The sequence below is a fragment of the Myotis yumanensis genome, unplaced genomic scaffold, assembly GCF_028538775.1.
Source record: "Myotis yumanensis isolate MYYU_CA2020_CCGP unplaced genomic scaffold, mMyoYum1.0.hap1 SCAF_16, whole genome shotgun sequence".
NCBI classification, from domain to species: domain Eukaryota; kingdom Metazoa; phylum Chordata; class Mammalia; order Chiroptera; family Vespertilionidae; genus Myotis; species Myotis yumanensis.
In genome coordinates this window covers 48,686,799-48,710,875 of record NW_027223767.1, presented here as the reverse complement: position 1 = coordinate 48,710,875, position 24,077 = coordinate 48,686,799, and the positions used below count along the sequence as shown (strand labels likewise).

The window sequence follows — 24,077 nt, the reverse complement described above, 5'->3', positions numbered from 1 at the left end:
TTGTAGCCCTCGAGTCAAAAAGTTTGCCCACCCCTGTTTTAGAGGTACCTCGCTACCAAAAATCTCGTTTTAGCCTGGCTGGCGTGGCTCAGTGGTTGAGCATCGACCTATGAAGCAGGAGGTCACGGTTCAGTTCCCAGTCAGGGCACATGCCTGGGTTGCAGGCTCGATCCCCAGTAGGGGGCGTGCAGGAGGCAGCCAGTCAATGATTCTCTGTCATTGATGTTTCTGTCTCCCTCTCCCTCTCCCTTCCTCTCTGGAAGCAATAATAATAAAAAAAATTCAAAAAACAAATCTCATTTTAACTCAAGTTCTCAACCATTCCTCAATCCGATGGCCCTGTGTTGTACTTTCTCCCTTCCCCTCCCTCCCTCTTTGGTAAGCAGGCATTGATCAAAAGGCACGGATGCAAGAACCAACCGGGAGGGCTGGGTGATTCACAGGCAGGATAATCAGGCTGTAGTTATGTCAGCCGGCAGCACCGGGGAAGTGATGGTCAGCCTGGGACACTGAGTCCCAAACACCCGGCCGGGCGCGGGGAAGGGGGAGCGCAGGCAGGGCCTGCTGAGCTGGGCCCTGAGGACACAGGCCGCTGAAGCGAGCTTGCTGAGTCTACCCAGGAGAAATGCATTTCCATGGGTTCTCTGCTTTGCTTCTGCTGGGGGTGGGAGATGGGGGTGGGGGCACTCCCTCTCACCTCCTGGGGAGGTTAGATGCCCAGCGTGACCCCTGGGCTCAGGGATCCTTTGCCTCAGCCCCCCCTCCCCCGGTTGCCGTTCTCTGAACTAATCCTCCAGCCTCCTTTTTAATAGTCAAAACCACCGAGAGCCTTCAGGGGCACGTCCTGGGGTATGGCAGCCGACTTAATTCCCATCCGTGGGTTTGCCCCGAGCCAGCTGTCAGAAGCTTGATCTGTCCTGTAGACATTAAGCTGATGGGGCTGTTGCAGTTAGCGGCTTCTTGTCCCCGTGTCTCCGGCAGTTCAGCAGGATTCGCTTTGTGTCAGGCAGGAAGGGGAACCCTGTAGTATCTGTGTGGCCGGTTCCCGGTGGATGCTGAGCTTCTGACGCAGGGCTTGTCACCTGTCTGTCATCAGCTGTCTCCCAGCCCAAACAAATAGTATCGCAGGTGTGAAGGGGAGGCCATCACAGCCGCAAGGAGCAGAAAGGTGCAAGCTAGGCACGTGGTGCCTGGTTCAGAGGGACAATCTCATTCCTTTTTGTTGGGGGGTTGGGAGTGGGGGGAGAGAATATCCTCTGCTGATTTCTTTCCAGTGACCCCAGAAATGACTCTGGTTTACTTCGTGACGGGTTTTCCTTCGTATATGTTTTAAAATATATTTTTAAAAATACATTTTTATCAATTTCAGAGAGGAAGAGAGAGAGAGGAACATCAATGATGAGAGAGAATCATTGATCAGCTGCCTTCTGCACGCCCCCTACTAGGTATCGAACCCACAACCCAGGCATGTGCCCTGGACCGGAATCGAACCCAGGACCTTTTACTCCGCAGGCCGACACTCTATCCATTGAGCCAAACTGGCTAGGGCTTAAAAGGCATTTTTAATTGATTTAGAGAGACAGAGAGAGACAGAGAGAGAGAGAGAGAGAGAAACATCCATGTGAGAGTGAAACAATGATTGGCTACACCTTGCACGCTCCTCACCGGGGATCAGGCCCAAAGCCCAGGCACGTGTCCTGACCGGGAATTGAACTGGCAACCTTTCCGTACATGGGACAGTGCCCAACCAGCTGAGCTACACTGACCAGCGCTCCTGCGTATTTTTAAAAGCTGGCCTTTTAATTGTTGGAAGCGTAAAGGCCAAATGGAGACTTTTAAAAATTATTTGAGCAAAAGATCAGTGCCCTGGGAATCCTGGGAAGCTCAGCTTCCGGAGCAGCGAGCTGGTGGGGGGCACCACCAGCCTCTCTCCCGGGACCGTCCCCAGCCTCTGGCAGGTGGTTCCATTTTAGCAGGAGGGCCCTCTCCTTAGGTGCGTGGTCCAGGGGCCGGGACGCAGTGGCCTGGTGTTGGCCTTCCTCTCGGAGCTCTCGTATCCAGGCAATGACTTTCTCTCCGGCAGCCCTCTGGGCCTCTGGTTAATTTGAGGCTGATTTGCTGGCCTCCTGCTTCCACTCCGGAGGCGGACAGTGGGGGTATATCGATCTACCCGCGGCTACGCGACGGAGAAAAGCAATCAGAGCCTTTGTCCTGACGGGTCTGTGTTCTCTGCAAAAGGGCTCTTTCCTCCGGCTGTTGGCGCTGTCTGTGGTCATTTGTCTTTCCAGGTTGGGAAGGGTGCCTGTGATTTTTCTCTCCTAAATTAGTTTCCCTCTTCCAGGAACCTGTGGACGCATCAGCCCTTTGGTTGGAACCAGAAATTTGTAGATTTATAGAAGATCGGTGTAGAACAGGCCTCAGGGATTATCCAGTGTAAATCTCCTTGTTGTATGAACGGTAGTTGAAGGGTGTTATTCACAGACCTTCCTCTCCATCCAGGCTTCGCAGCACTTGGGGTGGTGTGACCCCCGTGTCTCTCTGATCTTTCTGTTGTCGTTCATTTTGGTTTCCCACCCACTCGTTAGGCCTCTTCCTCTTCCCTATACTTTTATCCATCTCGGCGTCTTTCCACCCTTATCCCCTGTAACTCTTGTTAGCATGTCTCTACCCTCCTTTCATCCTCATGCCCAGGTATTGTCACACTAATACTGACCTCCGAACGCCAAGTGGCACGCTTCCCTTTCTCCTTTCCCTTTTTTTTTTAAATGCGATATTCCTATTGACATTGTTGATAATAGTTTGATGCCCATTTTCTGGACTTTGAGGAGGATTTAATTGCTTTATTTATCTGCCCCCCCCCCCCCCCCCCCCCCCAGGCCGTCCACCCTGACCATGGACTTACTGCTACTTACGTGGCTCCTCCTGGGACCCAGCGTGGCCCGAGGAGCCTGTGTTTGTCACTTTGGCTCTTGTGTTCCCATCAGACTGATTAGCATCTCAGCCCTGTCCTGTGGTGGCCTGGGGACTGTCCTGATGTGTCACTCGGCTCTCTCGGTTCACTTAGTCCCCAGCCAGCATCGAAGAACCTCGGGCTTGGCTGGCTCCTCTCTCCGAGACGGGCTCAGGTGCCCTCTGGCATCGCCGCCGCGCTGGGCACAGACACCGCTGTGCACCTCTGAGAGGACACCCAGCCCCGCCCACCTTTGGACTTTTGTGGGCTGTCTGAGCTTTTGTCTTTGTGGTCCCCTTCCTCTACCCCCAAAAAGTGAAAAATTATATCTTACAGCTCTGTTGGTATAAAGATGACTGCCACCCAGGCTGGATTCACTATTGTGTATTCATTATTATTCATTTCTTCCCTTCTGATTGTAAAAGAAATTAAGACATTTTCGGGGACCCCAACATCGGGCCATTAGGCACCGTGTGTCCTGTGCCTGATGGATCAGTGGGGTCTGCGGCCATCACAGATCTCTTCCCTGGGTGGCTGACCCGGAGCCTCTGCCTGGCTGACCCCTGGAGCCCCCCTCCCCAATCTCCCCTAAAGTTTACTGTGAGTCAGAAGATACAGGCTTTGTCCTGTGAGGTTGGGACTTCAAGGGAGAGTTCATGCTACTAAGAATGGGTCCAACCCTGCACTTGTCCATCACACATGGCCGTGCCCTGTCCAGGAGTCGCCTCCTGCTGGCCTGGACAAAGCCCACAGCCACGCTGTGAGTTGCTTCTGGTGGGGCCGCATGGCAAGGGCCCGAGGGTGGCCTCCCGGAGCTGAGCAGTCCCCGGCCGGCAGCCAGCAAGAAGAGGGGGACCTCAGCCCTTCCTCTGCAAGAAACTGACTTCTGCCCACACCCGTGCACGTGGCAGAGGGCCCTGAGCCTCAGCTGAGGTCACAGCCCGGCGAGGCCCCGAGCAAGGGACCCGGACTCGTTTAACCTATTGCTGGATTTCCTGAACCGTGGACGTGGAGGGAGAGGAATCGGGTGTTGCTTTCCGCCGCCGGATTTGTGGCGGAAACCTCACACAGGCCGGCCGTGTGCCTCGGCGTGCTGGTTTGCTCTGGAACTCGGGCTTGGAGAAGAGAGAAAAGGGGAGATGTCAGTCCCCACGTACCCACAGCAGGAAACAGAAAAACATTCCTTGGAAGCCAGCAGCCTCCTCCTCCGCGCCAGCCCCTCATCAAGCCCCAAGAAGCTGAATAATTGATGCTGCCTCAGGCGGAGTGATGCCTTGGATAAAGCCCCGCTATGAAAAAATCAAGTGTGTTCTTCAGAGCCATGCGCCCCTTCTCAAGTAGGTTGTGTGCCACTTGCACACTCTTTACTTCGTGAGAACATGCTCAGGGGTTTCCACCCTCCTCTGAAGGGTCTCCTCTCCCCTCCCTGCCCCCCTTTCCCAGCGGCTCCAATGGGCTCTACACCCCGGTCAGCACTTCTGTGCAGGAGGCCGTGCCTCGGCCTTGCAGGCGGAGTTCATTGGGAGGCACAAGGACTGTTTTCAGACCCCGTGGTCCAGGCCCGGTGGGGATGGATACTGTGAGCAGCTGTGAGCAGGGGCCGGAGGCTGAGGAGTTGATGGGGCGTTGACCGTTATCTACAAGTTTATAAGCATAAATATGCACACGCACAAAGTTAGGTACAAGTTCACATCAAAGCACCCAAATCCATAAAATCAAAACCGGCAATGTTTTTGTGTGCTCTGGCAGGTGAACTTTTGCTGAAAATAAGCCACCAATTACAAGCACCAGTGGTACCGATGGCCGTGACTGGCTCCTTTTGGTTCCAGCAGGTCCGTCCATCCCGTAAAAGCCGCCGGATGGAGTCGGCTCTCCCCACAGCTGTTCCAGAAGCACTTGGAAACCTCTGGCATCTACACCGGCTCCATGAAGGAATTTGGCCGGAGCGTGGCTCAGAACAAACAGATCAGCCATCCATTGAGCCTGCCTTCAGCAATTAACCCTCAGCAATTAAGGCAGGACTGCTTGGTACCAACTCAGCCGGAAACACAGCTGCAAACGAAGGCACTGAAATTGAGCAGTGAGTGAGCTTTGGTTAGAAAAGGCTCGCTGCAGTGAGTCAGATTGCTGGTCTTGTATTTTATATATATATACTAGAGGCCCAGTGCATGAAATTTGTGCACTGGTAGGGTCCCTAGTGGCTGCTGGCTGCTGGCCAGGGCCTCCCTCCCTTCCCCCAGCCAGCCCCGCCCCCTGGAGGAACTCCTGGACAACTCCCTGTTGAGGGGACAATTTGCATACTACCTTTTTATTATATAGGATATTTATTGATTTCAGAAAGGAAGGGGGAGAGAGAGAGAAATATCAACAATGAGAGAGAGAAGCATTGATTGGCTGCCTCTTGAGCACCCCCTACTGGAGTTAGACCCATCAACCCTGGCATGTGCCCTGATCAGAAATGGAACCCGTGACCTGCTGGTTCATAGGTCGACATTCAGCCACTAAGCCATACCCAGCTGAGCTGGTATTGTTTTTTTCCTTTAGATGATCATTTACCTAGAAATACAAAATTAAAATTTTTTATATAAAACTTTCAGACCGCTGCGAATGGGTCCCTGAGTCCCCATTGGAGAAGCGCTGCTTCAGGCGGAGGAGGTTGAGTTTGTGGGTTTAATCCAGAGCAGCCATTCGCAGGCTAATCCATGGAGAACCACACGGAGTTGGTGGGCTCCCTGATACTTCACGCACCACCATGCATGATGTGCAAATGTGCTGCAGACCATTGCAGGAATGGCCCCAGATCCCTCCCCAGCTGTCATTCACACTCTGGTGACATCGGGTCCTCCCAGCAAGAGGCACAGTTGACTGATGTATCCGCCCCATCACTCTGGATGGCCTTGGACCACTGAGGTCAGTGGAGTGGTAGAGAGTGTGATGCAAGCGGAGATTTGAACAGCACTTTGATGTCGTCTTCTCTCGCTGCCCCCGAAAGCCTGGGTTTACCCCACGAATGAGCCCAGTCTCACCTGCTGGAGGATGACGGGCCCCATGGAGAGGAATCCCAGTTTCCCAGCCACAAGTCAGCCAGCGCTGGCCCACAGCCTGCCGGCTGCCAGAGCACGTGCCATCCTAGACCACCCAGCCCCGGGCGAGCCTCGCACTGACCACAGATGCGCAAGTGAGGCCTGGCAGTATTCACGGGGCCTCGGCAGGTCCCCAGCAGCGTCCACACGAGTGGAGACTTAGGAGCAGTAATCACTGGCTGCTGTTGGAGGCCACTGCGTTTTGGGGTGTTTTGTTACCTAGCAACAAGTGTCTGATAGACATGCATTTGTTCCTGAGAGGAGAAATCTTGACTTTGAGCAGGTTTCTGGGTGGGGGACAGGGACGGGGAGGGGAGACACCTGGTATTCTCCAAAGGATACCATAGGTCAGAAAAAGTTGCCTGAAAAAGACCAGCTGGGGATTCTCAAACTGTTGAAAAGACAGAAAGGGCTCAGGGTGGATTATATGGGTGCATTTTAAAGAATTCTAAGACTAGGTCCAGGAGTAGCTTAAGCGTGGTGGATAATCATCGAGGATTAGGAAGAGAATGCCTCATTCTACTTAGGTACTTGCATTCCTTTAGATTTGTATTGTTTTAAGGAGACATTATATTTCAAATTACAAGAAAGGGCACAGTGGTTTGGGAAACTCCGCCAGGCCCCCTCCCTGCCGGCCGGGAGACCTGGCTCTTTGGATTCCAGCGTGAGCCGGAAGACCTGGCTCTTTGGATTCCAGCGTGAGCCGCTTACCTGGAGCACCTGATGGAGGGCTCTTTGCAGAGCTGTGGGGTGCTTTCAGTTCTGTTTCATAGGCTTAAATAGGCTTGACTATGAATAGTAATTGGCATCAGCGACAGGAGAAGGCTTTGTCCCTAAAAAGACAGTTTGAGTAACAGCATCCTCACCGAGCTTAAACAGCTAGACATCCGCGACACTGTGCTGGGCCTGACAGTAGAGCTGGAAGACACAGCTCCTGCTTTAAGGATGTCATGAGCCAAGGAAACGGAAAGTTTACTGTGCAGTTTTGCAAATGTTGCGAGAGCAGCGCGTGTGGGATGTCAGGGCAGCACAGAGAGGAGGCATATGTAATCCAGACCAGGCTGGGTTTATCTAGGAAGGCTGCTTGGAGGAGGGAGCTCGGGCTTCTTCAGCCAGGATTTCAGAAGCATCGAGTATAGAAAATGAGAAGCTTGAGAACATAACTGGGTGTCATTTTGTTGTAGGGACAGGGCCTCCCACGGAGTTAGAGGTGCTATCCTAGTGCCCCAGAAACCAGTAGGGACCTTGTACTTTGAACAGACATCCTCCTTGTCTTTGGGCTTCTTTGCTGTGATCCGTGACCCTGAACATGTAGACAAACCGAGACCAGGAAGATGGCAATGACCTGCTGTTGGAGCCCGAGGCAGGGTTGTACCCGCTGCCTCAGAGTCTCTGCCACCCTGTGTTCCTGTTTGCTCTGAGGCCGGTCCCGGCCCCCCTGAGCCAGCCTGGCTCAGGGCAGCAGGCCGCTGCCCGGCTCCCTAGGAGAGAAGGTCACATGTTATGTCAGCTTCATCCATATTCGGGTGGTGATAAGGGGGGACATTTAGGTTTTTTTCCATTATGTGGAATACTTTAAGATTGTGTTACGGATGTCATTATTGTTGCCATTTCTCAGTAATAAAAACAGCATCAATTATTTAATGTCACCTCATGTGTCTGGGTTAAGTGGGGATGGTGAGGGACGCGGGAGGCTGGTGGGGGATGGAGGAGGGAGGCAGAGCCCGCAGAGCGCCAGGCCCTCCCGCAGCCTCAGCGTCCCTAAGGGTGGGTGGTGGCTTGTCTTTAGATCTTCTTCCCTCCTCCGCTGGGGTGTAACTCGGGCCTGGCTTTAGCTGTGGCTGGCAGGGAACACAATTAACTCTCTGCCCTTTCCCTTGGCCCTTCATCAGGGAGTTCTGACCCGCCGACAGGCCTCCATTAAATAGATCACCTGCCACGGGGCCGGGGAGGCTCGGCGCCATCGCATAGTTCCCAGCCTGCGTGACATGACAGGAGGTGTGTGTGGGGCCGGTGAGAGTCAGGCGTGCCACAGGCCACGAGAGGGTGGCCGGCCGTGCTTCCCCTCAGCGCAGTGACACATCCCAGCGGGGGGAGCGGCAGGGACAGGTGGACACATAGAGGGTGGCTGCTGGGACTCGGAGCAAAGGCGTCGCTGCTCGCCGTGACATTTGGGGGCGCGGGTGTGACTTTTGGGGGTAGGGGCCGCCAGGGCTTTGGCACCTAATGGCACTTACCCCGTTGTGCTTTGCGAGGGGCTGGCCTTGGGCACAGTAGGCCACACCTGGACGTGACCGCGGCCTGTCGGTTATGCCCCAGGCTTCTCCTTTCATGACTGTGGAAACCTCAGTGACCAGCCGAGGTCTCCCTGGTGCTTGGGACAGCAAACCCGCGTGAAAGCGCTGGACTTGGTTTCTGGAGGGAGGTGTGCCTGTCGTTTCCGGAAGCCTCTCTGGTTTCCCAGAGGCATATTCCTGGGCCCCTTTTCCACCCCCACCCCCTCATTTCATCTCCTCCGTCTTTCCCTCCCTCCACTCCCTCTCTTTCCTTCTGGAAGGTGCTGTTTATCCTCCAGCTCCTGTCCCTCTGCACGGCCTTTCCTGAGTGGGTGGAAATTTCTGTTTATTCTGAGCCCCAGGGACTTGCCCCAAACCATCCATGATGATGATGATGATGATTAATAATAATAATAATAACTGTCACAAGAGGACAGTGATCTCAAGTTCCAGCAGCCCCTTCCTTTAGGGCTGCATTTGGAGGAGGGGTGGAGGTGGGTGGGGGAGGAGGGCAGAGGGAGGAGGGGAGGAGGTGGGTGGGGGAGGAGGGGTGGAGGTGGGTGGGGGAGGAGGGCAGGGGGAGGAGGGGTGGAGGTGGGTGGGGGAGGAGGGCAGGGGGAGGAGTGGGTGGAGGTGGGTGGGGGAGGAGGGCAGGGGGAGGAGGGGTGGAGGTGGGTGGGGGAGGAGGGCAGGGGAGGAGTGGGTGGAGGTGGGTGGGGGAGGAGGGCAGGGGGACGAGGGGTGGAGGTGGGTGGGGGAGGAGGGCAGGGGGAGGAGGGGTGGAGGTGGGTGGGGGAGGAGGGCAGGGGGACGAGGGGTGGAGGTGGGTGGGGGAGGAGGGCAGGGGGAGGAGGGGTGGAGGTGGGTGGGGGAGGAGGGCAGGGGAGGAGTGGGTGGAGGTGGGTGGGGGAGGAGGGCAGGGGAGGAGTGGGTGGAGGTGGGTGGGGGAGGAAGGCAGGGGGAGGAGGGGTGGAGGTGGGTGGGGGAGGAGGGTAGGGGGAGGAGGGGTGGAGGTGGGTGGGGGAGGAGGGCAGGGGGAGGAGGGGTGGAGGTGGGTGGGGGAGGAGGGCAGGGGAGGAGTGAGTGGAGGTGGGTGGGGGAGGAGGGCAGGGGGAGGAGGGGTGGAGGTGGGTGGGGGAGGAGGGCAGGGGGAGGAGGGGTGGAGGTGGGTGGGGGAGGAGGGCAGGGGAGGAGTGGGTGGAGGTGGATGGGGGAGGAGGGCAGGGGAGGAGTGGGTGGAGGTGGGTGGGGGAGGAGGGCAGGGGGAGGAGGGGTGGAGGTGGGTGGGGGAGGAGGGTAGGGGGAGGAGGGGTGGAGGTGGGTGGGGGAGGAGGGCAGGGGGAGGAGGGGTGGAGGTGGGTGGGGGAAGAGGGCAGGGGGAGGAGGGGTGGAGGTTGGTGGGGGAGGAGGGCAGGGGGAGGACTGGGTGGAGGTGGGTGGGGGCGGGTGTGGTGCAGGACCTGGAGACCTATAGCATGGGAAGGAACCTGTACATTTGGCACTTGGACATTTGGGAGCTGCAAGGTGACTCAGCCCCTGAACCATCTAAAGCCCTAGGAGCCCACCTTAACCCATAGGGTGGGGGTGGGAGTGGGGGCAGAAAGTGACTCATTGCCCGGCTGAGGGGCAGCCACGCGGGCTGTCAGGGCTGCAGAGAAAGTCAGGAAAGCTTGCATTAGTCGCACATTTGCCCTGGCCTGGTTCTGATGCTTCCTAAGAATTTTCCAAACACAGGCAGGCAGGCTTCCTGGAGGAAGTGGCAAACATCTTATCCTTATAGTACAAAGAGGGTCTGTGGGTGGCCAGGGTTACCAGTAACCAGGGAGCTTTGGGTACCTGAGCATCCTAAATCCTTCTCAACCTCAGCACTGTTGACGCTTGGGCCAGGTCATTTGTTGTGGGGCTGGCCTTGTGCCCTGTAGGGTGCCAGCCCCACCCCTCTCTCCCTCCCCCACATACAAAGATGCCCATTGCCAAATGCCCCCAGGTGGTGGCGGGGTGGGGGCAAAGTCGCCCGTGGAAAACCACTGTTCTCAGTTAAAACAGTGTCTCTCCAGGCCGCTTTTTCATAAAGCGCATTTGTCCCGCTGCGCCTTGCCTCGCCGTAACAAAGTGGTTCTCTTCCCGCAGCCTCCTCCCAGCCACGCATCCATCACCTTCTAAACAGAAGGAAGACACAGCAAGGTCAGCTGACACCCCCCCCCCCCTCCCTTGAGAGGCACGTCTTTTATTGCCGCCGCGATCCCTCCGATGTCAGCATGAGATGTAGGATTAGAAATAATTAAACCCATAAACAAAGAGCTGCGGCTCGATGGCACATGGCACCAGCGCCAGCTGTCACTCGGTGGGGAGGGGGTGTCTACAGGAGGAGACTGGCCTTCCTCACGTCCCTTCTGTCCCCAGGATTCCGTCCATCTGTGGCGTCAGCCTTGAGTGTCGCACAGTGTGGCAGGCTGTCCCTTTGTGCTTCTCCTGGGGACAGAGCAGGTGACATCCTGCAGCCCCTAGGATTCTACAGAAGGACCCGGAGCTACGAGGCTCCCCCCACCCCCTTAAAACAAACTTAAATGAGGTGTCGGCACCCTTCTATGCATTACAGAGGACGTTGCAAATAAACGATGGGGGTGATGTGGATGTGCGGGACGAAGGAGAAGATGTAGACGGAAGGGCTGATGTTTTCATTTGTAACATTTCGTTGGAAAGAAAGAATGAAATAAATGTCTGAATCACTCGGTTCTCTTTCTGGTCCCTGTGTGTGTGTGTGTGTGTGTAAGACACGGCCGAGCATCATTTCCGTGAGATTCTGTCACGAAAGAAACTTACCCGAGAAAACGGTTCCAGCGTTTGCTCAGGAATGGCTGCGCTCAGGGACTGGATCAGCAACCCCCTCCTCTCCCATAGTAGAGAGACATGTTTTTAAAGGGAAACTTCGGTTTGTTTGGAGCTATTATTGCCTGGTTTTCAATAAATATCTACTGTTTGTAAGCTCATTGAGATGATTCCACTTGCCTTCTGTTTGGGTGAAAGCGGAGGTGTGTGTGTTGGTGGGGTCACCCCTCTTCCTCGCTCCCCTCGAGATCCTGTGCATTTGTAAGCTGTCAGCAGGGCCGGGGGTTCCGGCCGATGCTGTGGGAGTAGAAGCTCATTGTGGATTCATCTGTTTGCTCTTCTTTTATTTTTTATTTATTGATTTGAGAGAGAGAGAGAGAGAGAAAAGGAGAGAGAGAGAGATCGATTTATTGTTGCACTTTTTGACACATTTATTGGTTACTTCTTGTGTGTGCCCCGACCAGGAATCGAACCTGCAACCTTGGCCTATAGGGATGATGCTCTAACCAACTGAGCCACCCAGCCAGGGCCACCTGTTTGCTCTTAACTGGAACCTAAGAGCTGGGACTTGGTCTTGTTTTGTTCGCCAAGTGTCCACAGAATTGGTGGTCAGTATTTGTTGAGTAAATGTGGGGACTGAAATGAAGACTTTGCCTGGTTGATGCACAAACAGTCGAATTAGTTGGTGACGGACAAAACATCAGGGTGACTTGGTTGCTCTCGGCCACGGGACTCGCCTCTCAGAGGCCGGGACCTCCGAGGTGCCCTCCGTTCCCCTCCTGCCAGGGCTGTAGTTCGGACTGCTTTCCCCTCTGAGCGCGTGAGAAACGTGAGGATGGCGAACGTCTGGAAAGTGGTGACCTTGCTGCCATCCAAGCGAGCCTGCTGAATGGGCTTCCTGGACAGAGCCTGGGCTGAGCCGGCGGCGCCCTTTACCCGGCCGGCTGGGATTTCGCTGTTTACTGCCCCTTTCTAGGCTCGGCATGGACCCCTCACATCCTGCTTCTGTCACCCCAAAAGTTCTACAACCAGAAAGCTCGTCCTCCTCCTAATGACCCCGCCTGCCGACAGCTGGGTCTGGCCCGGGGCCTGGCCCGGTGGCCCTGCGCTGTCGGTGGAGATTGGCAGGCTGCCCGGGCAGCTCTGAGCGGGAGGGGTGTGGGGAATGAAGCTGGGAGAGGTGTTACAGTGACTGCTTCTTGTTTCAGGGCGCAGCGGAAGACCCCCACACGGCCCTGGCCCTGAACTTGGACCCCGCGTGGATGAAGAAGTCTGATGCCGAGAGTCCCAGGCTGCTCCTCCCTGCGAGCGAACTGTCCATCCGGATCGGTGGCGCTGGGCTCCTTCCAGGCAAGCTCCCCGCTGCAGACCCCGGGCTGAGCGAGGCAGGACAGACCGGGGCCTGGGGGCAGGAGGAATGGCGGGAAGTGCCAGGGCCTCGGGCCCACGCCTCCACGTGACTCACCCCACCAAGCACAGGGCTGGACCGGCATCTGGCCCCGGGCTTCCTGTCTCACTTATTCTCCAAACCACCTGCTTGCTGCACGGGAGGTCACCGTGCCTTTTGGTTGTCTTTCCAGTTGGGACAGCGGACAAGGACCCCTCGGGTGGGACCGGGCTGGTTTGGGTTAGAGCGTGTGGGCATTTGTCCCTGTGTCTCCCCCTCTCGGACGGACCCTGAGTGATCCTTCCCGGGTATGTGACTTTCCTCTTTCCGATTCATCGGGGGAACTGGCCATTTCTCTCACCGAGTCAGTGTTGTGGAGCCAAGTCATGCCTCTGGTTGGAGGGCGTGCTTCCCCTGAGGGGAGTCACACAGCCGCTCCCGAGTCTCCTCCTTGGGGTGTGGAGGGCGGGTGCAGACTGGCTGCGGCCCACTGAGTGGGAGTCGCACGCGAGCTACGTGAGCTACGAAGGTGGCGTTGCTTTCCAGGCTCCGTGTGAGACCCACCCCCCCCACCCCCACCCCCTCCCCCACCCCCACGGTGCGCAGTTGTCACTCACTCAGGGCATTTGGCTAATTTAAGGGCCAATCAGCGTGAGGAGAGGTAGGTGCCTTTCTTTCCCTTTGAATTTAAGTCCTGCGTTTAACCTGTAAGCCCCAGGCATCCCTCGCCCTCCCTACTCTCCCGTGGACCCTGGACTCGGGACTTGAAACCATGCAGATTATGCTGAGAATGGGCGCCTCCCCTTGCACGGGGTTCTCCAGAGTGGACTAGGGAGGAGCAGCTGGGGGACCAGGCACCGTCTTCACACTAGGGACCTCGGGGAGAAAGGTCTCTCCCCCTTTCCGTGCAGTCATTGCGATGTGATGTTTTCATCATGTGCAGGCTCGAGCGACCTCTAAACCTAGGGGACAGGCCGCGTGCAAAAAAGTTACAGCGATGCCACAGCCAGTCCTCACGGATCTGTGTTCAGTTTGCATCATGCATGAATTATTCATGGAGAACTGGAGTATGTTCTTCTCGTGGGCGGATCCTCACCGCCTCCCACCACTTCTCACGTGGGATATAACCGGGAAATAAAAATTCCTCTCACGTGCGCTCAAGTGAGAGGCTCAGTGTGAGAAACCTGCCCCTGCCTCCCATCACACGTGCTTTCAGGCTCCGATCAGAACGACTTGGGTGCTGTCTGCTGTTCTTGTCTTGGAGCACCCAGAACCGTCTGGTGACAGACGGGCCAGCGGGCTCCAGGAAAGCATGCGTTTTTCACGGCGAGTCGTGTGAACGCAGGGCCGGAGGGCTTCCTGTCCCTCCTCAGCGGCTCTACCGGGCTAGCCATCCTGTGTGCCCCCTGGGAGGCTCCAGCTTTGGTTCCGAGCTTTCTCGAGGATGAAAAACTCAGCCAATAGATTGTGTTCTGTTCCTTTTGTTTTTCTTTATCCGAAGGCCAGAGGGGGAATGCCTGTCCATCAGAATAGGTAAACGGGTATCCCTCCCACGGACCCTTTCCGGGGCGCCATGGGAATAGAGGGCCAGTGGGAGCTGGCTCTGCAGGAGTGTTTCCTGGGACTGCGGGATCGGCGTGGCCACCAGGGCCGTGTGGGAGGGCGAGGCAGTCTGTCCTCTGCTCAGGGACACCTAGACAAAGCGCCTTCCCAGGTTACCAGGCAACCCTCAGCTGCTGTTGCTAACTGTTTAGATACAAAATCAAATGCAGCCCTGGAGCAGGGGGTGGCTGTGGGGAGGAGGGCGGGGGAGTTCGAAGATGGTTTGCCAAGAGGGAGCGGGCCCAGCCATCTCTGGAAAGGTCTCTTCTCACCTGGACACACGCGGGGGTGTCAGGCAGTGGAGGCCTCTAAGCCGGATAATGGCTGTTTGATGACCGGCCTCCTGCAGCTCAGGCCCGAGTGTGCATTATGTGTGCCATCTGGATTTGCCCTTAAGCTCGCTGTAAATGGGCAAGGAGATTGGTTTAATGGGTGTTTAGTGAACAACAGGAGCCTTTAAAAAATAATATTGGCATTGCCGTTATGTCCCAGGATCGGCTCGGCAGGAGGAGAAGCCCGCAGAGCCCCACGCCGTGGGCCGTGGGAGAGAAGGCCCAGCTGCTCTCAGCCCGGCAGCCGCCCGAGCCAGGAGCAGCTTTTACGAGATATTTGCCTCTTTATGTCTCTGTGCCAAACGTCTCACATTATCCACTGTTCTCAAGGCTGGGGCTATTCTGGGACTTAGCTAGACCAGAAGTCCTTCTAAAACCATCAGCCTCTCCTCTCCTCTCTCTCTCCTTTCTTCTCTTCTCTCCCCCCTCCCTCCACCTCTCTCTCTGTCCCCTTCTCCATCTCTCTCCCTTCGACTATTAATCTATCTCCAACTAGTTTTTTTTTAATTAAAAAAGTAATAACCTAGATTGAAAATTAAAAAGTAGTTTCTTCCAGCTTCACATTCCTTATGGTCCAGGCTCCCCTCTCATACACAAACACGTTTCCAGTTTCTTTTACATCCTTCCAGGCATACTGTGTGTTACAGTCCTGCTCAGCCCCTTGGTCCGGACCTTGTGTTTCCCACTACGGTCTTTGTTTTCTGGGACACTCATCAATTCCTCCCATTAAGATCTTGTTACTGGCCGTGATCTGACCTAATTGGGTCCCCCCTCAAGGGCCCTTTAGGTTGTTTCCAATCGTTGGCTCTTACAAAGAATGTGTCACAGAGCGTTTTTAGACGTACCTCTCTGGGCAGTGACATTGTGCAGTAAATTCTAGAAGTGAGGCCAGGGCTTCTGTACACCCGGGATCCATGGACGGGCACCAAAGGATGAACCCCTTGACATTTTATGGCATTCTCCCCTCCCCCCCAAATAAATAAATAAATGTGGTCTGGTTGGTTTTGCTCAATGGTTGAGCGTTGACTTATGAACCAGGAGGTCCCCTGTTGGATCCCCAGCCAGGGCACATGCCCAGGTTGTGAGCTCGATCCCTGGTACAGGGTGTGCAGAAGGCAGCCGATCGATGACGTTTCTCTCTCATCAGTGCTTCTATCTCTCTACCCCTCTCCCTTCCTCTCTCTCTAAAAGAAATCAGCAAAAGCATATTTTCTAAAAAATGTGAAGGCAGAGTTCCATGACTTCCAGCACATGCGCCCGGGTTCGTCTAGGTCTCGAACTACACTCTGTCCGCCTCCCCCATTCAGCTGCCCAATTGGACGTGTTCTTTCTCACTAGCACTCCCTTGGCTTCAGCAGGGGAGCGAACAGTGAGTCAGTCCATTCTTTCTCTAATTAACTGTCCTATTTCAGTGTGTTTGTCTTGAGAGAGGCAGTAGAAGCTCCTCAAGAGGGAGGGCTTTTGTTTATTGATCCATTAGCACGGCAGATGGAGGATTGTCTGCAATTCTGTAGAAATGTGGAAAGAGCAGGAGTCGGCATTATTTTTCCAGCAGAGAAAGAGGTGGATTTAATTTAGGCAATTATTTAGTTGTGAAGTGGCTGTTTATTTTCCTCAAATCGTTCCAGAGGTTGTTGGGGGGAAGGTGAATGGGCCCTGAAGTCAGGAGGACATAAGCTATAAGAAGCTCTGCTTAGAATCCAATGTTCCCCTAAATTTGTTTTATTTATTCATTTGAGAGAGGAAGGGAGGAAGAGAGAGAGAGAGAGAGAGAGAGAGAGAGAGAGATTTGTTGTTCCATTTATTTATGCATTCATTGCTTGATTCTTACATGTGCCCTGACTAGGGGTCGAACCCTCGGCCTTGGTGTATAGGGATGATGCTCTAACCAACTGAGCTACCCCGCCGGGGCCCAATGTTTCCTTAATCTCCTATTTATATATACAAAAGCCTATTATGCAAAGTGTTCCCTCAGGAGTTTGACCCACCAGGAGTTCGCTTGCTCGCTATGACATGCGCTGACCGCCAGGGGGCAGCGCGGAACGAAGGAAGGTTTGGGCCGGCAGCCGGCAGCCACTAGGGACCCTACCCATGCACGAATTTTGTGCACTGGGCCTCTAGTTCTTTTATAATCGGAGCATTCACTTGGCAATCATGATTCGTCCTAGACAGCCTGGCAGGTGAGAAACCATTGTTGGTCAAATGAAAATGGTGCTGACCTAGTGGGTTATGTATTTGGATAAACTGTCGTCACCAACCCGTTACCAACACTTGTTTGTGTCTGAGTCTAAACTCAAGTTCCTTATTGGTTATGCTACCGATACGCCGGGTAGCATCTTCCTGTGGAAATGACACTGATCGCGGTGGAGAGAATTGGCCTTTTCTCACTCAGGTTCCCACGTGCCCCGGCCCGCAGGGCAGCACCTGTCGGGCTTGTCCCATTCAGAACCACCAGGAAGTCCAGGTGTCCTTGGATGTTTTCGCCCTCCCCAAGGCACCCTCATTTCCCCTGCAGGTGTCATACTTACTATCCTCTTTCCATCTTGTGCTTGGAATCATTCCTCCCTATTTTCCCCATTGAACATCCTCCCCGAGGTGCCTCTGGGGAAAGACTTGATGACCTGAGGACCAAGGAGGTACTCACCTTTGGCCACGCTGTGCACCTGCTTTTGTGTTTGCCTTTAAGGGGGGTATAGAGCGGGGGGCAGTCTCTCCAGCTGCCCGGTGGACCCAGCAGGTGGGTTTTCATGCTGGTCAGTGGTCTTTGGAGGTTTACATTTGGATGAACGTGTGGGGCCTGGGGGCGCAGCCAGGCTAAGGGGCGTGGCATCCTGTTATCTCTGGAAGACCAACCACCCTGGGTCACCTTGGCACTAAGTTCCTTGGCACAGCCCAATCCTAGGAAACCACAGAGGACCTAGTGCAGCCGCTCCAGGGCTCCTGTGACCATCACTGTTTTCTTCTTCCATATTTTCCAACTTTCTGAGTCTCCCCGGAAGGAGATGCCCCTTCTGGCACTGATATATCCAGCACAGTTTAGTGAACTTGAATTTGATCAAGAGACTGATGCAACTCCTAGGAGAGATGCTGTGTGTTTCTTTATAACCAGGTCTCCAAAAGAGTGCCTTTAGGGAAGCCTCTGAGATGTTAGTCATTTTGACTTTTTATCGGTAAGATCTCTAAAGATGACACATGAATTTTCCAGTTATTTTTATAGATTTAACATTTTGGCATGTGGGTTAGCAATTAGACTCTTCTCTTTCTCTCTCTCTCTCTCTCTCTCTCTCTGTCTGTCTCTCTGTCTCTCTCTCCCTCCCTCTCCCTCTCTTTCTCCCTCTCCTCTCCCTTGTAACTGGTTAGTTCGGGGGCATTTTAAAATCTTCTCCTGGCCTAATGAGAGGAGTTGTCTGGGGACTGAAATGGGCCGGTGCTGGCATCGCCGCCTCCTTCCTGTGACCTGGGCTTTTCTGCATTCAGGGGTGGGGAATGAGCCGAGCCTGTCAGCACATGGCAGCAGCACGGAGGCTGTGAAAATGTGCCACATTTTAATACAAAAATATTTGGCTGAAAGATGAAGAGCAGAGTGTTCAATAACGATAATTACCAGGAGCTCTTTAGCATCATGGGTGTTAAATGTACCGCAATCCCGTCTCGAGCAGGGCGCTGTGTGCTGCGTGGGCGGCTTGAGCGACTGGTAGTGCGTCCCAGCTCCTGGGAACTTCATGGTATGGATACATTTCATGGATTCTTTTGCCTCTGAAGAGGGTTATGTTTTTGCCTGGCTAATAGTTAGCACTCAAATAGCACGTGTCCTCTTTCCTTGCCCTTTGATTACTGGGATTTTTTTTTTCTGAGTCCCGATTGTCTGGGGGAGGCAGTCATTTTGGGGAGCGTTTGCACGAGGCCCAGGCCTGGAGGCCATCTGGCACCTACTTGAGTTGGGGACAGCCCCCCAAACAAAGTCCTGCACGCTGGGCGGTGTATGCAGCAGACGTTTATTTCCTCACAGCTGTGGAGGCTGGAAGTCCAAGATCAAGGTGTTTGCGGGTTCGGTTTCTCCTGAGGCCTCCCTCTTTGGCTCGCAGGCGGCTGTCTTCTCCCCGTGTCCTCACGGGTCTTCCCTCTGCCTGCCTATGTCCCCATCCTCTTCTGGCCAGTCCTAGTGGATTAGGGCTCCCGAGAGACCTCATTTTGACCTAATTACCTCTTTAAAGATCGTCTCTCCAAACGGTTACATTTTGGGGTGCTAGGCATTAGGCCTTAGACATAAGAGTTTGAGGGGAACACAGTTCATAACAGCATTAAACCATTTTTGGGGAAGCTGTCTTTCCATGGATGGTCATCAACCCAGAGGAATACCAGGTGGCCAGAGGACTTGATTTTCTTTGATTCCTTCTACCTGTGTGTCTGTGTCTGAATCTCTCTCTCCTTTTTCTTATAAAGACACCAGTCATTGGCTTGAGGGCCATCTCTCCAATATGTGCGCTTCTTAACTAATTACTTCTGCAAAGAATCTATTTCCAAGTAAGGTCACATTCTGAGGTTCTGGGTAGACGTGAATGTTGGGGGACACTTTTCAACCAATATGCTGACCGGGTGACTGGGTTAGTCTGGAGGGATTTGTTTCTGATGTACAAGTGAAGGAGGGGGAGAAAACAAGAGGAGGCTAATCCTGGCAGTAATGAAAAAAACTACCACCAATTTAATTCATTGGGAGCCTCTGGAGCAGCTGCGGGCTCTTTGAAATATTCATGACGTGTCTACTGAGGAGTTAGGGCTCCTGTCTCCTTATGCAAAATTTAACATTTGCTGGGCCAGCAGGTTCTATCATCTCTGTAAGAGTTCTGACACACTCATTTCCGCTCCTAAGTCTATTAAACCAGGAAATGTGGGGGTTTTTAATGTGCTTTTGGGGAAACAGAGCAGGCAAGTGGCCCAGGCAGTACCAGCCCCTGGTAGGATATTCCTGCCAGGCTGCTGTTACCCAGAGACTTAGGGGGCTGCTGCCAAAGCCGGGCCATCGGGGCTCTTCTTATATGGTTTTGTTTTGTTTTTTTTCCAGATGTTATTATTATTATTATTATTATTATTATTTTTTTGCAGAATTTCTTTTTTTTTTTTTTTTTTTTTTTTCTGTGCTCATAATTATTTCTTTTTTTTTTTTTTTTTTTTTTTTTAATTTAAATCTTTATTGTTCAGATTATTACATTTGTTCCTCTTTTTTCCCCCCATAACTCCCCTCCTTCCAGCTCCCACCCCACCCTCCACCCTCACTCCCCACCCACTGTGTTCATCCATAGGTGCATGATTTTTGTCCAGTCACTTCCCGCATCTCCCACACCCCTTTTTCCCCCAAGAATAGTCAGTCTATTCCCTTTCGATGTCCCTGATTCTATTATAATCACCAGTTCATTCTGTACATCAGGTTATTTATTCACTTGATTCTTAGATTCATTTGTTGATAGATGCATGTTTGTTGTTCATAATTTGTATCTTTACCTTTTTCTTCTTCTTCCTCTTCTTAAAGGATACCTTTCAGCATTTCATATAATACTGGTTTGGCGGTGATGAACTCCTTTAGCTTTTCCTTATCTGTGAAGCTCTTTATCTGACCTTCAATTCTGAATGATAGCTTTGCTGGATAAAGTAATCTTGGTTGTAGGTTCTTGGTATTCAGCACTTTGAATATTTCTTGCCATTCCCTTCTGGCCTGCAAAGTTTCTGTTGAGAAATCAGCTGACAGTCGTATGGGTATTCCCTTGTAGGTAATTGAGCCTCTTTCTCTTGCTGCTTTTAAGATTTTCTCTTTGTCTTTTGCTCTTGGCATTTTAATGATGATGTGTCTTGGTGTGGTCCTCTTTGGATTCCTTTTGTTTGGGGTTCTCTGCGCTTCTTGGACCTGTAAGTCCATTTCTTTCACCAGGTGGGGGAAGTTTTCTGCCATTATTTCTTGAAATAGGTTTTCAATATCTTGCTGTCTCTCATCTTCTGGCACTCCAATGACTCTGATATTAGACCGCTTAAAGCTGTCCCAGAGGCTCCTTACACTATCTTCACACTTTCGGATTCTTTTTTCATTTTGCTTTTCCAATTGGGTGTTTTTTGTCGAATCTTTGGTTTGATTATTGTACTCCTCTGGTCTGCTATTGGGTATAATATTCTTTATTTCAGTCCGTGTATGCTTACTTTCTAATTTCTTTATTGTAGCATCGAGGGTCTCATTAGTTTTCGTGAGGCTCTGCACAAATTTATGGCAAGCCCTCAAAATTGCGATTCTTAGCTCCATATCCTCCATTTCTGTCATGTTTTTTTGTCTCCGCATCTTTTATGCTTTCTTGGTGCACCCCCTTGTGGTCTCTGTGCGCAGTCTTGTTCTAGCCAAGCCTTAATTGTTGTAGTTAACACTAGAGGGGTTTGACCACCAGGCCGGCTGGCTGTGGAAATCAGCTGTGTGGAAAACGTCTGCCTTCTGGGGAGGCGCTAATCCAGCCTTTGCCTGAGGCGATCGGCAAATGGCTGTGCGCAGGTTTTGGGCGGGGCGGGATCAACAGGGCGGGCGGAGGGAGCAGTTATGGCCACGCTCAGTCCCGTTCCCAGAGGCTCTGCTTCTCAGAACCCCGGCAGCCGCTACAAACCTCGGAGAGAAAGCTGCCCTCAGGTCCCAACTGATGCCGGATAATCCCGCTTCTCCCGTTTGAGTCTGGGTCCCTAGAGACTCGCCCGGATCTGGAGCCCAGAGTCTGAGACTCACTCCCGGCAGAAAACGACAACCGCGCCCTCAGCCACCAGCCCGCTTTGCGCGCGCACCTCGGTACCTTTGTATTTTCCACACTGCGCCGCCTCTGAGCCTCGATTTGCTGTTCTCTTTCCTTCTAGTTGTGGAGTCTCTCTTCAGCCAGCCTTCCTGTGGTTCTGGGTGATGTCCGTTCAGTCTTTTAGTTGTATTTTTGAAATGGTTGTTTGCGGCAGCGGTCTCCGGTGTTTACCTACGCCGCCATCTTGGTCTCTCCTCTTGCAGAATTTCTTTAAGGTGGAGAAACACAGGTTGTACTTTGGTTTCAAATATTTAAGATCACAATTCTTATTTTTTAAAAAATATATTTTTATTTATTTCAGAGAGGAAGGGAAAGGGAAAGAGAGATAAAAACATCAATGATGAGAGAGAATCATTGATCGGCTGCCTCCTACACGTCCCCGATTGGGGATCAAGCCCACCACCCAGGCATGTGTCCTGACCAGAAATCACACCGTAACCTCCTGGTTAATAGGTTGACGATCAACTACTGAGCAACATTGGCCAGGCAAGATCACAATTCTTTATTTCTTTTTTGTTCCTTTTGCCTCATATGGAAAGTGCCTAAGAAGGGAGGAAATTGATGCCCCTGACTGAGATAGACAGCCTTGGAGAAAGAGTGGGCCGAGGGGGAAGGTGAGGAATTGGGGTCTGAACCTGTGCAATGTAATTGGCAGCAACACCTCTAGCATCTGGGATGGGGTTGGTGCAATCCTGCCTTAGAGAAAAGGCGTGTGGGATACACTCCATTCAACACGGGCTGTTTTTGTCAGCACGCACGCTGTTCAACCTCCCGTGTCCTCTTCCCATTGTGTGCATTCTAGTATCTTGTTCTGCTTTCTTGTCTCTAGTGCGTTTTCCCTGCGGGGACCAGAGAAAGAAAATAGCTCCAAGTAGCTTCAAACGAAAGAAGTCGTCTCAATGAAACATGATGTTGATGGTTGTAGCATCTGGGAGCTGGAGATGTTAAAGGGATGTGTCAGCCACTTCCAGTTGGTTACCCCCAAACGAACTAACTCTCAGGACTCCTGACTCCTTGATCTCCCCGAACTCATCATGAGCTGGTAGGGGAGGCAGAGGTGTTCGGAGTCGATGGCAGAAGAGGGTGCACGAGATGTGGGGGGCCAGAAGTCTCTGCTCTCTTTCCTAACATTGCAGGCTCTCCCGGGACTTCACAGCACTGATCCTCCCCAGGCCTCCACAAGATTTTACACTTGTCAATCTCAGTATTCTTTCTAGTAGGGAAGCTCCTGCCCTACACATGAAAGCGATTCGGAGACACTTTTCTTCAAGCAGATTCAGATCTTCTCGGGGAACAAATGGCCCATTCTGTACATCTCCATTTTATGTTTCACTGTAACATACGAAAACCTCTCACAACCTCGTAAGTGGGTCTTGACCAGGGGTGGGCAAACTTTTTGACTCGAGGACCACAATGGGTTCTTAAACTGGAGCTGGAACAAAAGCATGGATGGAGTGTTTGTGCGAACTAATATAAATTCAAAGTAAACATCATTACATAAAAGGGTACGGTCTTTTTTTTTTTTTTAGTTTTATTCATTTCAAATGGGCCGGATCCAGCCCGCGGGCCATAGTTTGCCCACGGCTGGTCTTGACTGTCCTTGCTGTTCCCACACAGAACCCTCTGTTTTGAGTTCTTTTTGGATAAGGAGGGAGGTGGAGTGTGAGGTTTAGTTCTTTTTCCTATGGATTTACAACGGTTGCACCGTGTGTTGGCAAGACTGACCTTTCTCCATCCACTTGCCTTGTGCTTTTGTAAAACAAATCATGGACCATACTCTGTCTATCTTTGGACTCTCTATTCTGCTGCATTGGTTAGGTGTCTGTCCTTTCACCAACATCACACTCTCTGAATTACAATAGCTTTATCTTAAGTCTTGAGATCAGGTATCGTGTATCCTCCCACTTTATTCTTTCTAAAAATTGTTTTGGTTATTCTAATTCCTCTGCTTAAACTAGTATATGCAAATTTTAGGATCAGCTTGTTAATATAGACAAAAATTTCTGTTGGGCTTTTGGTTGGAATTGTATTGAATCTATAAATCAGTTTGGGGAAGTTTCACATCTTAATATTGTTTTCTATTTCATGAACATGATATATCTATTTATTTAAGTCATCTTTCATTTCTTTTATTAGCGTTTTGTGGTTTTCAGCATATATATCCTACATGTATTTGGTTAGATTTTTACCTAAAGTATTTCCTTTTATGGTGCTTTTTCTAAATGATCTTGTATCTTGAATTTCAATTTCTGATTGTTCATTGCTAATATACAGAAATGTACTTGATTTTTGTGGTTAGTCTTGTATCCTGCAACCTGGCTAAAGTCATTTATTAGTTCTAAGAATTTTTTGGTAGATTCCTTGGGGTTTTCTATGTCATGTCTATGAATAGTGACAGTTTTATTTCTTCCTTGTATTTCTTTTTCTTGCCTTATTGTACTGGCTAAGACTTCTAATATGCCGTTGAATAGGAATGGTGAGAATGTCTGTTCCTGTGCCGTGTGGGGTGCTCTTTCTGCTCCATATTCCCTCTCCCACGTGCCTGTAGGAGAAGTGCTCGTTGAACTTAAAATCGGGGGCAGTGGGTTCTGATCTGAGGCCTTGGAGTTGAGAGCGGGTGCTTGGACACAGGCTTCCAGACACAGTCTCTCAGGTGAGCAGTAGTGACAGGTGTGGCCATCACATCAGGGGCTGCAAGTGTCGTCGTCTCTGGGCTCAGCTACACAGCCTGTGCTTTGGGGAAGGTGTTACCATGGTAACCTTTCCCCTTCTTTGCCACAGTCCACCAGGACTTCTCAGCGTG

At 52.3% G+C, this 24,077-nt stretch overlaps 1 protein-coding gene across 11 annotated transcripts in view; it reads left to right on the top strand.

Moving 5' to 3' along the window:
- SLC39A11 (solute carrier family 39 member 11) overlaps positions 1-24,077 on the top strand; it is a 224,310-nt gene that overhangs the window by 96,074 nt on the left and 104,159 nt on the right. For all 11 annotated transcript variants that reach the window (XM_070394339.1, XM_070394346.1, XM_070394349.1 and 8 more), the window contains one exon: positions 12,347-12,488. In XM_070394339.1, coding sequence (XP_070250440.1) covers positions 12,347-12,488 — 142 coding nt within the window. The remainder of the gene's footprint in view (positions 1-12,346; positions 12,489-24,077) is intronic.